Genomic DNA, 18,265 nt, shown 5'->3' with positions numbered 1-18,265 from the left:
AGACAGACAGAGACAGAATCACCAACCACTGAGCTCATGTCAAGTATTTTCCAGTCAAAATTCCTTCCTGGCATCCCCCAGTGCCTCTGCTTGTCACTGGGAATGCCACCCCAACACACCCATCCAGGCACTCAGAACAAAACTCAGCAGCTGCTCATATCTCTCTCAGCTACTACACTAATAATAGTGTCTAGGAAGTAATGATCCAATAAGGCTATTCAATAATGTCCTCATGATATGTGAGATCACCTCCAGACCACCAATAAATATTGAAATACTCTATATTTAAAATAGAAACTGAAAGAAAAGGTTTCAGGAAAAGAAATTAAAATGAAAAGCAGCATCCTTATTCAAAAGATAACACTCTTTAAAGATAAATTCTCTTAACAAGGCTTTGCTATCAAACCTGACACATCAAAAGCATACAATCCCTTTCATCTGCTTGTAAGCCTTCAAGATCCTAAAAGCAAGCAAACCATAACTATCACTACAGGAAAAGAGAGCACATACAGAAATCTTTATTTATAAAAGGACTGAAATTGAAATAAATGTTGATAGAATTATTTGGGAGATTTTTGACATTTTTGTGGTATCAAGAGCTTTTGTTTCAGGAGGAGCTTTGATTACTTGTTTCGATTGCATGTTGCGTACAAACACAGTTAAGTTCCACTGAAAGAAACCTTTATCTCTACCAGAGAGAAGTGGTGGAGGAGGCACTATCAGATTAATTGCCCACGTGGTCCAGTTGCTTCCTCCATCCAAAAAAATTGCTACTTTTCCTGCCCAACATCTTAGTTCCTAATTCCATTTTTAAGTACAGAGATGGTAATTATGCCAAAATAATTTCCAAGAAGGTATTAAAGACAGCTTCCTTCTAAACACTTTCATTTGAGAAAAAAAAAAAAGTATAAGAGGAAAAAAAATCTCCTCAATGAAGCAAGCTTTACAATAACTTTACCAACCTGAAGTGGACTTCAGTACACTCAAGAAGTGTTATAGCAAAGTTGGCATACCTGTTTTTCTTCACATCTGCATGCTTTCTGTAAAAAGAAAAATGAATGACAAAATGCTATAAACCTTAGAAAAGCCAAACTGCTAACCTAAATTTCCACTGGAATAGTCTGCATGGCAAGGGCAGAACAGCTGCTTTCTGAGCTCATACTGCCATGCCCTCCGTACTGAGATGTCTACCACATGACTGCAGGAGAATATGGAACATCCTCCTCTCAGATTCTATATTAAGCTAATTTACTTGAAGAGGATAAAAACAGTTTATAACTACTTCTCAATTCAAATAATGACTACAGAAAAAGAGCAGTGGATGCAGCCTCCCCTAATGCAGAAAGGACTCAAACAGAACACTTCTTTGTGACATTTCAATATTCATGAAATGCTTAACAGATAAATAACCCTAAATTTGAAGCAATAGATTAAATAGTGATGGAAAGAAAGATATAAACAGGTGAAGGGTTTGCCCAAAGCTGCTCACCAAGTCATTTCTCTTGACACAGCTTGGTTTTCCATATACAAAGACGAAAAATAAAAAGAGAACTAACTTTGCAGACATAAACCATGCCCACAATAGAAAGATACTCAAGAATAACAGCAACTCATTTGCAGCAATTAAAAAGAAAAAAGTGCCCTATATACAAATTATGTTGCACCAAAATATAATGTATTTTTGTAAATTAATAAAGAGGAATTCACACCTAAGACACATTCTAATTATAGATATATTAAAGTGGGTAATGGAGGCAGGAAGGGAAATGGAATTTCCAAGTAAGTGAAGGCAAATAATCATTTCTGTTGAGTCTCAAAGCTACATTTTCCAAATAAAACTTTCAACTTGGATACCACGTACTACATGTGCTGTGTAATATTTGTATACACACAGTATAATTTTCTGTTAGGTTGTGTGTGACTAACCATTCTCATAGATCTTCAATCTGCTTGTTTTCAGGTCTCAGCCCTCTAAAAGGGCACTAATTTCTAGTCATGAATACCCTCAGAGCTGGTTGTGCTACTTGGCTCACTAGGTTCCAATCTCCTTCAGCTTTGCTACAGGCCCTCAGCAAAGTCCATCTAAATAAAGTGCCAAGTTCTGTACATTCAAGAATGCAACACAAACATTTCCTTAGCTCATTATACATACTACACAATAACTTGAGGTACATGTTTGGAGCTTAGAACTATTCCTTCACAAAACACCACAAAAAAAAAAACAAAACTGCAGTGAGAGGAGAGACACAGGTCACAACAATAAATTTCCATGCTTGAACAGCTAGTTCTCTACCCCTCAGGATGGCAGCCTTCCCCCTCAGGTACAACCCTACCCTCGCTGGACAACCAGTAATGGTGTTGGAAGACACACAGATGTCTTTTGTGAAGAAAAACAAAAATAGCCATGGGAGAGAGGAGCATTTCTTTTCAGCAAAAGATTCTTCTACTTCTTGTGTTGGTTTTGGCTGGGATAAAGCAAATTTTCTTTGTAGAGGCTGGTATGGGGCTGAGTTTTGGATTTGTGTTGAACACAGTGACAGTAACTGGGATGTTTTTTTATTGCTGAGCAGGACTTACACAGAGCCAAAGCCTTTTCAAGTTTTTGCACAGCCATGCTGGTGAGGAGACAGAGTGAATAGGAGGTTAGGATGACACCCAGCTGGGGCAGGTGACCCCTACTGACTGATGGAATATTACACAGAATATGCTGAGTTAGAATGGACCCACCAAGATTACTGAGTCCAACTGCTGGTCCTGGACAACACCATCCCCAAGAATCACACCACGTGCCCAAGAGTATTGTCCAAATGCTTCTAGAACTCTGTCGGTCAGTGCTGCGACCACTGCCCTGAGGAGCCTGACCATCCTCTGGGGAAAGAACTTTTTCCTGATATCCAGGCTAAACCTCCCCTGACACAATTTCAGGCTGCTCCCTGAGTGACATCCTGTCACTCAGCACCACACAGAAGAGCCTCAGTGCCAGCCCCTCCTCTTACCCTCATGAGGAAGTTGTAAATGTAATGAGGTCTCTGCTCGGTCTCTTCCAGGCTGAAAAGACCAAATTACCTCAACCACTTCTCAACAGCCTTCCCCTCAAGACCCTTCATCTTTTGTGCTCTCCAACAGTTTAATACCTTGGTTATATTGTGGCACCCCAAACTGCCCCCCGCACTGGAGGTAAGGCTGCCCCAGTGCAGAGCAGAGCAGGACAATCCCTCCCTTGCCCAGCTGGCCGTGCTGTCCCTGATGTCCCCAGGACAGGGTTGCCCTCCTGGCTGCCAGGGCACTGCTGACTCACATGGAACTTTCCATCGAGCAGGACCCCCAGGTCCCTTTGCACAGCGCTGCTCTCCAGCCTCTCCTTCCCCAGTCTGTCCGTACATCCAGGGTTGCCCCATCCCAGGTGCAGAACCTGGCACCTTCCCTAGCTGAACTTCACATGGCTGGTAAGTGCCCAGCCCTCTGACTTGCCAAGGTCTCTCTGAAAGGCCTCCCTGTCTTCAGGGAGTCAACAGCTTCTCCCAGTTTTGTGTGATCTGCAAACCTGTTTAGCATCCCTTGTAGTCCTGCATCCAAGTTGTTCAAGATATTGAAGAGCACAGGGCCTAAGATGGAGCCTTATGGAACCCCACTAATGACAGGTCTCCAGCTCACCCCCTTCACTACAACCCTTTGTGCCTGACCTGTGAGCCAGCTGCTCACACACTGCATGGTCTGTTTTACAATCTGTGCAGGAGGATCCTATGAGAGACAGTATCCAAAGCTCCACTGATATCCTAAACATGTACATCACCTGGCTCCTCTTGATCAGCTAGGTGCACTACCTTGTCATAAAAGGAAATCAGGTTTGATAAGCAGGAATTTCTATACCTATGGTGTCATGCTCCATATATAAAGAGGGGAGAAGAAGGAGGATGTGGGGGAATATTTGGAGTAACAGCACTTGTCTTTCAGAGTAAACCCTTACATACGATTGGGCCCTGCACTCCTAGAAATGATTGAACACCTGCCTGGCTATGGGAAACAGTGAATAATTCCTTGTTTTGCTTCATTGCTTCATTTATGCACATGGCTTTTGTTTTCCCTGTTGAACTGTCCTGATCTTAACCCAGGAGTTTTCCAGTTTTAACCCTTCCAATTTGCTCCCTGATCCCACTGGCTGGGAGAGTGAGCAAGTGGCTATGTGATTTTCAGTTGATAGCAATTCCCGGTAGTTTGATTTCTTCTAGCAAAGATGCTGAATTCCCTGGAACAAGGGAACAGTTAGGAAGAGGCACAACAGAAATTTGAAACTGTGCATTTTGAAGTTACTGAAAGCATAAAATGAAGCACAATAAAAGAAGAGTAATATTACCACAGAGCAAGTGTTTGAGAGCAGGCTGGACAAAGTCAGCTTTGTTTCTGAAAAGTTTGCAGGCTGAGGAGTTGAACAGATAAAAGCTTTGGAGAAACAGTCTTCTTGCTCGTGGCTGAGATTGTCAGGCAGTCCAGACCTCTCCAACAGAGAGAGCTTACAGTAGCCTGGGATTTTAAGAGGGAAAAGGTATGGACAAGTTACACTGCTTTGCTCTTAGAGCACTGATGTGTTCCAAAGGCTGACACTGTGCAGCACTCAGTCTGTTAATCCACATAAGATGCAAGTTCAGCCCCATAACGGATTTCTAAGAACAGGGGCCCACTGTAAAAATTATATCTTGACAAGTTTGTGTCAGGCCCTCCATGACCTGGCAGCATGCTCCCTCCACCTGTTTGCAAGACAACAGGATTTCTTTTAAAGAGGCACATTCTAAGCAATTATATTTTTATGCACAACTTCTAGGAGTTTCCATATTTTTTTTGCTCCAACATACCTACATTCAAAAATTATTAATATTTTTCAAAGAAACCAACTCTAATAACTGCCAAAATCACAGCTTAAACCAAACAAAAATACGATGTTCTCTCTCCTCTTGGAAAAACATCCCAGTTTTTGAGATTTGATACATTACAATCTGACCTTTCTTAAGGCTTAAACACTTGATGTATGACAAACTTCATACACCTCAACATTCATTCATTCATTCATTTATTATTTTTAATCCCCATGCACCAGCCTAATGGAGGAAATGGACACATTTCAAAGCTAAAAATCATTCACCAGCAACAAAGTGGCTGAGAACGTATTCCTGGACACCACACACACTACAATGTCCTTCAAGGCCCAGCTCTGGTACAAAGCCCTGCTCAGTTTCATCCTGGATACTCGATTTTCCGTGCCAAATTAAACAAAGCATTGTTTTTCCTCTTCAAGGACATGCAGTCCCAAGTAGCCAGGTGCACATACAAAAGCTGACAAGGACCCAGGGAAGCTGTAACAACCAGATCTACTGAGAGACAAAGCCCCCTCTCTGACCGACTTATTGAGCCAACAACCTTCACCTGCCCAGTCCTCTCCTTTAAAGGGGCAACAACAGGAGGTTTATTCAAAAGTCTGGGCTGTAGTAAACCCACAATCTTTTAATAACAGTGTGATTTTTCCATCCCTGTAGATTATTTTTCCCCTCACGCTGCTCCTTTCCCACAAAGGACAAGCCTAGCATGAATGATTTACAGGAACTTCTGATTTGGCCTTGGCCTGTGATGGCCACATAGCTTCTGAGGGCCTGGATATTTTCTCTCTATTTTTATCCTGAAAGATGAGCAAACACACAGGATGGAAAAGAGCAACAAAGGGAGAAAACAAAAACAGAGCAGAAAGAGTAAAAGACAAAGAACCTAGTATCTTCAAGACACTCCATCCATAGCTACAAGCAGGTATGGAAAAGCAATGTGACATTGATATTGTCTATCAAAAAATTCCAAAAATATCTGTTTAGAAAAAGAATTGGAGGATAGTGTAAACCAGACCATAAACTTCCTTTCCCGGTATCTTATTTCCCAATGAGATATCAAAATATGTGCTCTGGACAGAAGGCACACATTTATCCCAGATGTAATATGGAGCTTCATAAATTACTGCCCTCTCTCCATCCAAGTCACACCCAAAAGAAAACAACCTCCATAGGAGCTGCTGGGATGGAGTAAAAGTCCCTGCTTCAACTCAATGCAAAACTGATGGCTGAGTTTAAATTTGACAAGGAAGACGGGTTTGACTTAGCAACAAGGCAGATTTTGGGTGCTGATTAAGATTGACAACTACAGTGGGTGGCAGCAACCGCCAGCAGAGATGTTACATTCCCTGAACAGCAGTTTCTTAAACAATTCTGACAATGTGCACCCAAGTTTGTTTGATCAGATATTTTACATTCATTAGATATTCCAGAAAGCATTCAACTGCACCAAGTGTCTTAATTAGCCAACTCAGAAACTTGAAGACATTTAAAAGATAATCAAAACACTGAGCATATTCTAACATCTTAAGGGCAACTGTCACAGGAGAGTAAATATGATATTGAAACTCAGAAAAGTGGCATTAGACACAAAAGGAAGCCCCATCAGACATGAGCAAACCATAAAATTTATCTCAAGAAGCCACAACCCACACTATCCAAACATTAAGCATATTGCCAAGATTCACATGCTGTGAGCTCTCTGTCTGAAACAGTCAAGCCCCTGGTTTTTATGTGCTAAGTGTTGCAGTACTGACTGAAGTTGGCATTGTTAAACAAAAGCACTACAGTCAATGTAAACATTATACATTAATTATGTAATGTTACAAAACACTTAGGAAGGAGGAGACAAGTATTGGGATGCAGCTCTTCAGTGCCATTCCAAACATGTTTCCACGTGCTCCCTGTCTAAAGCAAGGGCAGAACACCCAGCCTGTGTGCTACTTCCCAAAAAAATAAAATCACCATAGCACTCTCCTTCCTGCCCCCTTGGGAAAAGATCTGTGCCAGGCAGAAAGAGATGTTCTGCCTTAGTAAAACTTACCAAGTTTTTTCAGACTGGATTTGGGAAGTGTTATCAGTGTCATAAGGTCAGTTTGCTAGAATTTGCAACATTTTTGCAATTCAGAGCAGGCAAGCACAAGATAATTTTAGGAACAGCATACACCTAAAGCCCTAGCAGCGGGCCTATTTTTCTTTTATTGCAAGCAGGTGTTGACACTTGACAGCCTCTAGAACAAATCCACTATTTCTTACAACTCCTTACGATAGACTAAAATTCCATAGAATTCTAAAATTACCTTTCTAAAAGCCTTGTCATTAAAAAAAAAAAAAAAAAAACAAGGGAAAAAATTCCTCAACATGATCTACCAGACAACTTCTTTAAAAATTATAAACTTATTTCTGTTGGTTTTGTCCTGACTACTACACCTATCAGTGATGCTCTCTTTAATGACCACTCACACATTTTATCTAAAGCTAAAATCTGATTTTTCCCCAAATGATTGAAAGAAAAAAATCACTTCATTTAATGAGTTTTTCACATCCCTCAGAACTAAGAAAATCCATATAAATTCATGAAATTTCATATTTTCTGATATCACAGATGTTCAGTAGCACAGTGCTCTGCTTTGGATACAGGAAAAAAATGAACAGTGGAACATCGACAGGACCAAGACAGTAATGGAGGTAGTCAGTAATTGAAGCTGAAGAGACCAGAGTCAAGCTGACAAACTGGCATCCTCCACAGAATGAGCCTGACACTTTTTATAGCTACTGACACAGTAACGAATGCTCTACTTAGGGTGGAGCGAAACAAAATGTTCTTTAGAGTCTTTTCTTAAATATAAGCATTTCCCTGGTTCTTGTACAGAAGCAACTTTATCTACAAGCAGAAAAGAAAAAAAAAATAAAGTGCTGTCATAGTTAATTAGGCCCCAGCTGCAGCAATTATCTTGAACTGAAGGGAAGGGAAAAGCAACATTTTATTACATTATTATCAGCAGTTCTTTCTTAAGGGAAATCTCTACTAGATGGGCCTCAAAGTACCTGTTTGCCTTAGTTTTCTAATGAGCTCAATAATGGAAACACTTCCAATAGAAAGCTGGGGTTTTTTAAAGGTACATGTAGCTCAGTAGCCTTTGCAATACTGCACTTGATGTAATTTTTATCAAAAGAGGCACTAGCAGAGTATATTTCAAATTTAAATCTCAGAGCATTCACATACAGCATTGATTTTCTTATGGTTATCACACCTAAAGCACGCCTTACAATAGGAATAAAGCCTGGGTTTGAGTTACTAACTGAAAAATAAGATAGTTTACTAAAATGCTAAATGTAAAGAGGTATTAATTCAGAGGTCTCACTGAATTCAAGGCAAAATAATCAAATATAGAGCCCTAACTAACCACAGTTGACCTAGGAAGCTTTGCACACAAGTTCAACTAAGACCCTCTTGCAATATTCCCCCCTTCCCCATTAAGTAAGAACAGCATTAAGTTTTTACACAATCTTCGGATTCCATCTAAATCTTTAGTGAATGTTCATTTCTTGTCCAGAAGTTATTAATAAGCCCTATATTGGTGGTTTTATCTTACTTCTTTGACATGCACTGGAATATCAATAGAACATTTTTGTTGCAAAGAAAAATTCCTAAGACTTTGAAATCTGGCACACATTACATGTGGTTTCATAACGGCAGATTATACTAAGGAAAGCTTTAAAAAATAGACAATTAGTGCTTAGGAAAAAAATACACCACAGCTCAAGTGGTCTGAGAGGTTTTTATGTGGTGTTATGTGGATTACCACAGCTTTTATATTTACATAATAATATATACAGCAGGTCAGGCCAAAATCTAACCTAGACCAGTGTCTGGAAGGTCAACCACCACCACACATCAAGAGAACTGCCAAGAAAAAGAATTTGGGTTTGAACAACTCAGATATCAAACAGGAGCTTGGGACTGGATTAGGGTGTTCAGTCATCTTTTTTAAAAACAAACAAACAACAAAAACAAACAAACAAACAAAAAAACCTCATCAGTATGTACATTCCAACAAACTCTACACATAAAATAAATTTGGTTCTCATTTTGTGTTCTGTCTGGAAGAGTACAAGAAATAACTCTTCCATGAAAAACACAAAATGAAAATAGGAATAAGAAGCAGTCACTGAGCATACTGGGCTGCACTGGCCAGCCAGGATGCCCACTGCACCACATATATCCACCTTCAGTAGCCCATCACAAAGTCACTGCAGTTGACTCAAACAGAATTCTGCTCCAATCTGAGCCTAAATCCAAGAATGGGGAGGCTCTGCTTTCAGGCACATGGAACAGCTGTGAGCATGCACTCACAAGTATCCTTTGCAAAGGCCCTGTGAGATGCCCAAGGCCAAAACCTATACTCATGATGACTCTTCCTACTTCATCCTGGCATCTCATTAGCAGTGGCAGCTCCTGCTGTAGATATTAAAAAAAAAAAAAAAAACAAAAAACAAAAAAAAAAAAAAACCCAAACCTTCAAAAAATATCTTCAAAAGCCCACCAAAAAACCTCACACTCATGTAAGAGACCAAGAGCTGGACCAACACAGGGATAAGAATTCAGACTGAATATATAGTATTTATCCAGTGTATTCTTTAGCTTCCAATGAATTGCACAGAAGATTTTTAAGAGCTCAGAGCTAAACCTCTTACACTCCTTTCATGATTCAGAATGAGGATTCTCTTAGCAGACACCTCTGAATTCACTTTCAGTGAAGCACAACTACCTCCATCCAGAAATTATTTATAAACTCCGTTGATCCTAACTTGTTTAGCTGAACTGGAATCCCCTAAGAAATATTGCATGTCTATTTCAAAAAGAGTAAGTGTATACCACTTGTATTTACTGATCAGTAACAGTAGTGAAAAAATAGGTTTGTACTCCTTTTAAACACATTTAACTGTCATAAAAAAAGGAAGAGACACCTATTGTTTATTCATCCTTCCAATATTTAGCTTGAACGAGACAACTCGGTGAATCAAAACCTTACACAGGAAACAGACAGTTTTGAGTCACTCTTGTTTATCTTTGAAACTACTGAAACTTTCAAGTGTAAAGATACACTTCAAGTATGCTTTACTCAGGAAATTCAAAAATTTAAAAATGCCTTTTTTTTTTAAGCAGTAGAGTCCTGTACTAACAAAAATCAATTCTTCTAAGTTTTAAGTGAAAAATACAATCCCATACAACTGAGGAGACAAATTGATAGGATCCAGTGAGAGGATCTACATCATGTTACTGTTGTGCCCTGCAAGGCAATGATGGTTCCTATGAATTAGAGGGAGTAGTAGCAGTATCTGCTTTCACCTGTCAAGATGTAACCCAGTGCAGGCAGCATCAAAGTCACTTAAAAGGCTGTCTGTCAGGCAGGAAGAGGCATCTATTCAATTGCATCAGTTATTCACACCTGAAGAATCCCCATAACATCTGCTGCCAGCTTTACAAGTGAAATAAGGAAATTGCTAAGGGACAGAAATGCTGGCAGTATCTATTACAGTCACACAAATTACACATTTCCCACAAATTCAAGAAAAACAGTGCACCTACTACATTTTCTACTTTACACACCACTCAGAGCACCTGATCATACTCACATATCAATTACATAAGGTGCAAATCTCACATTTTACCTCATTCTAGAAACAGGGAAATATTTTAGCTACTATCAAGATGACATTTTTTAGTTCAAAAGTAGTTCAAAAGACTGAAACTATTTTCTAAAAATTGTCAGCAATTGTTGCTTAAGAGGCAGTAATCTAAGATCACTACACCCTGATTTATTATCACATTCTCAAAATTGCAGTGAGACTATCTTTGTGCAGAAAACGCAGTTTGGACACAAATGAATAGGCCATTGTGTCTAGACCACTTCTCAAGCTGGGTTTTTGGAACAGATACTAATCCCATTTGGTTTCCTGACAGCAGATGAATCAGGTTCCTCAAAGAATTTAGATGATAACGTTTTCTTCTGAAAACACAGGGAAGTCAAATATCCTAACCACTAGGGTTTTAGTGGGTTTTAACCATTAGACTTCTTGTGCTTCCTCTGATTCAATTTGTCTTTAAGCGTCTGTTGAACAGTGGCACTCCTTCACCAGCACCAGAGGAAAGCAACTCAGCTTCAAACCAGTCAGTCAGGGCACTCTAAAGAGGAGAGACAACTGCAGAAACCTGAAATGTGGGAAGAAGCGTCTAACTTGTTCATACTTTTCAAGCAAGTATGCTGAAGATTATTTGTTAGAATAAGGTACACCAACTAAACTCAAGAATAAACCTTCTGGCTGTCATGTCAGAAAGGAAGGCAAGGCTCAGACCTGAACACCAGGCAGGATCCCAGCTTCTCTAAATATTCCTTATGGGTTGCCCTCTCAGCCAGGTGGCTCTGGCCAGCACACTTGGCTTCCACCACACCCGGCAAAGCACCCTGAGCACTGCACACAAAGCCAATTTACCAGCACGGGATTCTGGGGTGCTGTGGAGAGGACACTCATTTGAGTTAGGGCTTTCCTGGCCACAGCCAGCTCCACACTTTCAAATTAAGTTCCGTATACTTTACCTTACATGAGCAACTGAGGGTTTGGGGCACTTGCCAAAATACCGTCTAGATGCTTAAGGAAGAGAAGTGGAATTATTTCCTTCTACTGTTCTTATCCCATATTCAGGATACTTTTTTACGTTACACTCCAAGTTAAGATGATTTATACTGACACTTCAAATCACAGATTTTGAATAATCCTCTAAGATCATAGTTTGCAGTAACTGAATGTTAGCTGGCCAAAGAATAACAGTTAAAGACAAGTGAAATTTGATATGGCATTTTCTACCAGAGACAGAAACAGAAAATAATGCTTCTTTATTTACAGAAATTAGTTAATTCTGGTTTTAAAAACTTCACTATACCCAGACAGCTACACTGATCAAACCACTGGCCAAGCCCCTATCAGTTTAATGGAAACATCCTGACAGCATGGTTTCCTGGCTTCAGAAGTTTACCACACCAGAGGTGCTGTATACCTCCGAGAACACAGTGCCACAACACTCTATTAGTAGTTCATTTGAATAATTGGTATAGCAAATCATCCTACTAAATATTTAGGTGACTACACAGCTGTGTCTAATGTCACACGGAAAAAATACATTAGCACGACACTACACTAAGAACATGCATGGTCATTCAAAGCAAAAGACATGATTCCCACATAAAGCACATTATAGCTAACGATTTATATGCACTGTGTGCATACTGAACAAGGAAACGCAAAATTAACTAAACACTATCACATTTTAAGAGGCCAAAGGCATAGAACTGGCAACCAGCGCTGTCAGCACAAAACTAAGTCTGATAATTCCGAACACGCTCCTTTTGACAGAGGTATTTTCCAGCAGCCTCTCGACAGGCTGCAATGCACAAGCACGACATGGTTACGGTCAGGAACGCAATTCACAGCCGCTCAGCCTGCAGCGCACCAGCAGCACCTGGGACCGAGTCCTCCCGGCGGATTTTACTCGGCAGCCGGGGCTGCTCCGGGCTCGGCACCACCGAACACAGCAGCCAGGCCCGGGCCAGGAACCGGGCAGATGCAACAGGAGTCCCCCGGCGCTGCCACCGCCTCTATCCCTTGTTCCCCTCCGCGGACAAGGGCTGGAGACGACCTGCGTCTCCAAGCGGCTGATGGGGAACCCAAGGGCGAGGCTGGGGAACACCAGTGCAAAGCTCTGTGCCACAAAGGCGAGCGCCGCCGGCTCAAAGGCGAAAGGCGCCGGGCAGCCGCCCCCGCAGCTCCCCCCGCTCCACGCCACTCACTCTTGGTCGCGGCTATCAGGTTCTTCCCATCCTTCAGCAACTCCTTGATAAACTTATTGGTCTTCTCCAGCTCGGCCTCGTGGGCTCTCACCCGCTCCCTGAACCAGGGACTGTCCAGGTAGCAGTCGCTGAACTCCAGTGGCTGCAGCCCCATGGCTGCGCCGGGGTTCTTTCCCCCGCGAACCGCAGCACCGCCGCCCTCCGCAGCCGCGGCCACAAAGACTGAGCAGCAGCTCCCCCCGAGCAGGACTGGGCACGGGCACACAGAGCCGAGCTCAGCGGAGCCGCCCTCCCGCCGGGACACGCCCGAGCGGGGCGGGCGCCGGGATCTGCCCGCCCCTTCCGAGAGCCCCGCGGCCCCAGCGGCACGGGCGGGGCGCTGGGGCCGCGCCGGTGCGCCCGGTCCCCGGACAAGTCGGCTCCGCTAAGGCGCTGCGGGCGTCCCCGAGCGGAGAAGGTGAGCAGGTACCGGTACCAGAGAGCCCTCTGCTCCGCAGTGACACCTCGGCGAGTTAGAGATGGACAATCACCAACGCGCGAGGGGCGAGCGCAGGATTCCGCACCTGGGGCGGGACAACCCTGGCTGTGTGTACAGCCTGGGGAGCGGGAGAGCAGCGCTGTGCAAAGGGACATGGGGGTCCTGCTTGATGGGAAGTTCAATGTGAGTTAGCAGTGCTCTGGCAGCCAGGAGGGCAACCCTGTCCTGGGGACATCAGGGACAGCATCGCCAGCCGGGCAAGGGATGGATTGTCCTGCTCTGCTCTGCACTGGGGCAGCCTTACCTCCAGTGCTGGGGGCAGTTTGGGGTGCCCAAACTGTGTATAAAAACGACATTAAGCTATGAGAGAGCATCCAAAGGAGGGGGCTGCAAGGATGGTGAAGGGCCTTAAGGGGAAGCCATACGAGGAGCAGCTGAAGTCACTTGCTTTATTCAGCCTGGAGGAGAGTGATGGGAGACCTCGTTTCGATCTTCAGTTGGTTCGTGAGGGGAAGAGGAGGGGCAGGCACTGATCTCTGTGGTACCCAGTGACAGGACTTGAGAAAACGGCATGGAACTGAGTCATAGGTGGTTTAGGTTGTGTATCAGGAAAAGGTTTTTCACCCAGAGTGTGGTTGGGCACTCGAACAGGCATCCCAGGGAAGTGGTTACAAGCCTCACAGAGCTCAAGAAGTATTTAGACAGTGCTGTCAGGCACATGGTGGAATTCTTGAGATGTCCTGTGTAGAGCCACAGTTGGACTCAATGGGTCCCTTCCAAGTCAGCATATTCTATGGTTCTATGATTGTACCAGCCCCTGGGCCCCCTGCACCTCATGGACACCTCTGTGAGCTTTAGGAAGGGGCTGAGCAGGCTCTCAGAGGGAGGATGCACAGAGCAGCACATGGGCTGCTTGATCCAAAATTGGCCGTGGTTGTCTGCCAGCCGTGAAAGCCATCTGCTCACCCTGTCCCACTTGTGTTTGCACATGAAATACTCAGTAAAGTAGATACAGACTCACCTTTATGTCTTCATTCAATAAACTACTAGAATCTTGTGAACAGGAACTGCAGCAAGAGCAAGACCTAAAGAAGACCTTATTTCTGCTAAGAATATTAGGAAACGCACAAAGCAGACAGAAAAGGCTTATATTTGTATTAGCTATAATTTATGGTTTCAATGGTTTGACTGTAGTGCAATTCAGAGTGCTTTCATGGGATTTTCACAGATGATTGGGGGTATATATATTTTAGTCATTAATGTCTATTTTGGGAGTCAATTGATACTATTTTTTTTTTGTATTTTGGCAAATTGGGTGTTAGTTCCCTCTCCATTTGAAGCAGTACTCTGGTATTAATTAAATGCGTTATTGTGGGCCCACAGTAAAGTCTAAACTGCATGTCTGAGATGAAGATAACTGGTGGTATAATTATCAAGCTTTTTCTGTATGACCCCATGCACTGACCTGCAGAAGACAAGTATGGAAATAGGTGGGCACTTTACAAATCTCATTTTTAATTACTCCTGTTGATAGAGCTGTGTATTGGGTAGTATTCAATTTTGTAAACGTTTGTTTTTTTTAATACCTGTCCACTTCAGAGCCTGCTTCAGAAACCAGACTGAGGATGTATGTTACTCATCTGGCAGCAATCACAGAGCTCAAGTGAGTAAACACAGAATTTCATGATCAAAGGCCAAGATAATGTCCTCATTGTTCGTGTAGTTAAGGATGATAAGAAAACACAATTATGTAAAGAGAGGGGCAGGGAGAAGGGGCTTGACATGAAGGCTCATGAGTAAGTGTAGTTTCTGAAAGTAGCCTGAAAATGAGTATGGCCCCTTCCAAATGAGATGCTACCTAAACATGCAGATGATTTGCCTGAAATCACAGCAGACCAGGAGGGGCTATTGAGAGCTGATCCTGAATGTTCAGTTTTTCAGCCAAGTGTTCCACCTGCTAGATCACATTATCTGCTGATACTTATTTTCTAATATTCTGAGAAGTTTCTATGCTAGTCGAAAATCAGTTTAAAATAACTTAACCAAAAAAAAAACCCCTTAAATTACAAACAATTACTGGAGCAGCATTTCAAGAATAGGTATGCCTTCCATGGATAATTTGTTTAGTTTGTTCTGTAGTTGTCTTCAACATTAAAGTTAGAAAAATATTTTTCATGACTGTTTATAGTCATTTTAATTTCCCTATTCAAATTCCACTGAAGTGTTGTAGGGAAGTCCCATGCTTTGTGTGGAGTTGCTTGCACTCAAATGTATTTTATTTTTACTTGAATGTTTTTCTTAGTCCTGAGGTTTTTTAGCTGGCAAAAAAACCCTAACAGGTGTGAAATTTAGATTTCTCCTACCATGACAGGCCCATCAGGGGAAATTGGTCCACCTGCCTCAATCATGTGAAGAAAAAAATGTATTCTTTTCTAGTTGCAGGTAAAAAGAGCAGTCAGTCCAACAGAAATACATACATAAAAATAACACCTTTTTTCCCCCAGAATATAGAGAGTTAACTTCTATATACATAATAAAACAAGAAAGCATGCTTACTACTAAATTGATATTCTACACTGTTTATCCATCTAATCAAGAAAACATGCTGGATTCCTAGCACCACAGTTATTAAATATATGTTTTCCTAAACTTGACCCACTAGCTCAAAATATTGTCACACTCTGAAACAGCAGAATTGTGATTAAAACAAAAGATGGAACACTGAGGAGACATAATAATCTGTTAATTTATGCACAACAATTACCTAGCTAATGAGCAATAAAAGGAGTTGCCCTTTTACCACTAATTAAGGTTTGAAGTGGCTTTATATCAGAAAAATCTCTGCTTTTCTGCCACTCCCTACACAAGGTCACCAAATTTTCCAGCCTTCTTGTAGCCTCTTTTTAAGAGACAATGATATAGATTGACTATGTGAAGCTGTAGCAATATCCTGTCCACAAACTGTGTATTTATCTTTGCTTTGATTATTTTCCTTTGACATTCACTGCGACTGTGGTTTCAGGAAATACCCTCTTCAAGTCATTTTATACAACAGGCATACACCAGCATATCATATGTTTTGTTCCATCTTACCTTCCTTATGTTCTTTTCACATCACCATTCTGATCTTTATGAAAGATGATATTCTGATGTGCAGCTGATTGTGTCTCCAGGCTGCATGTTAAGGAGAGACAGGTTAGAAATTAGCCAATTTAATCTTCAGTTTTACTGATGTTTTTGATATCAGCTCCCACCATTTCCAACACACAGCTGTGTTGGAAAACATCAAAACATCATTAGCAGAAGCAGCAGCCTCCAAAGGAATTATAGTTTTCTGTCTTGTCTAAGCACTTTTACCTCTGTTAGTCCTGTCATGGGTTTAATAGAAGGTTTAGAGAGTGTACTTCTAAATCCCCTTTTGCTTATGACTGTGTCATCATGGTTGTCTTGCAAGGTCTTAGGGATCTGATGCATATGTGAGATACCTCAAGGCTGCATGCTCCCTCTCCTCTTATCCATCAGCAGTCCATATATCTAAACATGCTAGTCTGCAAACACCCACAATGTACACCAACATTATTTATTCCGCTGTCAAACAATCTGATTATTATTATTATGGCAGTCATGTATAGCTCTGATGGGTATTCCTTTCTGGAACTCTTTTACAACACAAGCTTTAACAAACAAATTATTTTAGAAAGCAGCTGTATGCTTTGTCAGTGTTACAAAGCATTGTATTCTGGGGCCATTTTTTCTGAAGTGTTCCATCAAAAAGTTGTGAGAAATTAACAAGTAATCCTCCCCAGCCTTTGAAATGAATGGACTCTTGTGAATTCCAAGGATTTTACACTGCCATATTTTAGTAATCTCCCTTCACAAATGGGTCAAATTAGCACACAAAAATAGGTACTATAAAAAAACATGCTCTCCACTAGCAGTTATTTGCTCTGACAAAAAATACAGCTGAATTAGTTCAGAGAACCATCGAGTGCCAGAGATAATTGCTCATTACAGTATTTGGTACAGTACAGCTCTTGTTACATCTCACTGACCACAGGTGATAATTGAATTGGGTTTTTTTCTCTCTTGTTCTCACTCCTGACATCCCACAGGTGCTAAATTTTCTTTGTCTCATACTATCTTCTAGCTGGAAAGCATAATAAAGCCAAAGTCAGAGAAGGTTGTTCCCTATGTGTAGCTAATTTAGTTCACAGCTTCTTTTTTTTTCTTTCAAAACTGAATAGTTGGTACCAGTTGATTTAATAAGCTTTTATATCCTCCTTTGGAGCTCAGTCCTCATATGAAGCATTTGATACTTTTTGATACTGACACGTCTTCATGGACTGCATTCAGCCCAAGTGCTTTAGCAGTTGTGTTTTTTCTAGCACAATTTACAGTTTAGCTGCTACAGTGTTCCATTTAGACCCACGCTCCTAACTCGCTCTTTTCATCTTGTTAAAAATGCTGGCCTGGCATTTTTACACAAAGCTCATTTGTTTCTAAAATGTGTATGCACACACAACATCCACAGCTGTAAAAGCTCGGAAGAGCTGCATTCATGCTGTAAAACGGGAAAGTAAAGATGAGCAGCTTCCAAACACTTCCTAATTAGTAAACAAAGCCACGGCCTGTTCCTGTCCCAGAAGTGGGACATGCCCAAATGAACTCTGCCTTTTCAGAGCTGCACTCCGGGGCTCTGAATGGGGCTGTTCCCCGCAGCACACAGCTCCACAGGGAAGGAAAATGGTGTCACAGGCAGGGGAGAGAGCAGGATACGGAATTTGAGATGTGGAGCGAAGGTCTGGATTTTGCTCGTCGCCATCTGCTGCCGCCGAGCTGAGCTGTCAGTCGAAGGTCCAAGAAAAGCTTTTTTATGACTTAAAGCCTGCGTTGTTCTCATCTGAGGTTCCAGGGACTTACCACGAGGGGAATTAAACCTAAGAGCGAGGAGCACCGCGACTACAGGGCAGTGGAGGGACGCAGTGCCAGCGCAACGCTGGGCAACATTTAAGGTGGCGGCTCGTCCGTGCTGGCCGAGCAGCCCTGAAACAACACGCACCGCCAAGGGG

General features: G+C 42.0%; 1 protein-coding gene across 2 annotated transcripts in view; it reads right to left on the bottom strand.

Moving 5' to 3' along the window:
• ARHGAP10 (Rho GTPase activating protein 10) overlaps positions 1 to 12,872 on the bottom strand; it is a 135,704-nt gene extending 122,832 nt beyond the window's left edge. For both annotated transcript variants that reach the window (XM_062493070.1, XM_062493071.1), the window contains exon 1: positions 12,719 to 12,872. In XM_062493070.1, coding sequence (XP_062349054.1) covers positions 12,719 to 12,872 — 154 coding nt within the window. The remainder of the gene's footprint in view (positions 1 to 12,718) is intronic.
• Between the last annotated feature and the right edge of the window lie 5,393 nt (positions 12,873 to 18,265).

Source organism: Cinclus cinclus, chromosome 5 (genome assembly GCF_963662255.1).
Source record: "Cinclus cinclus chromosome 5, bCinCin1.1, whole genome shotgun sequence".
NCBI lineage: Eukaryota > Metazoa > Chordata > Aves > Passeriformes > Cinclidae > Cinclus > Cinclus cinclus.
This window is presented reverse-complemented; position numbering and strand designations above follow the sequence as displayed.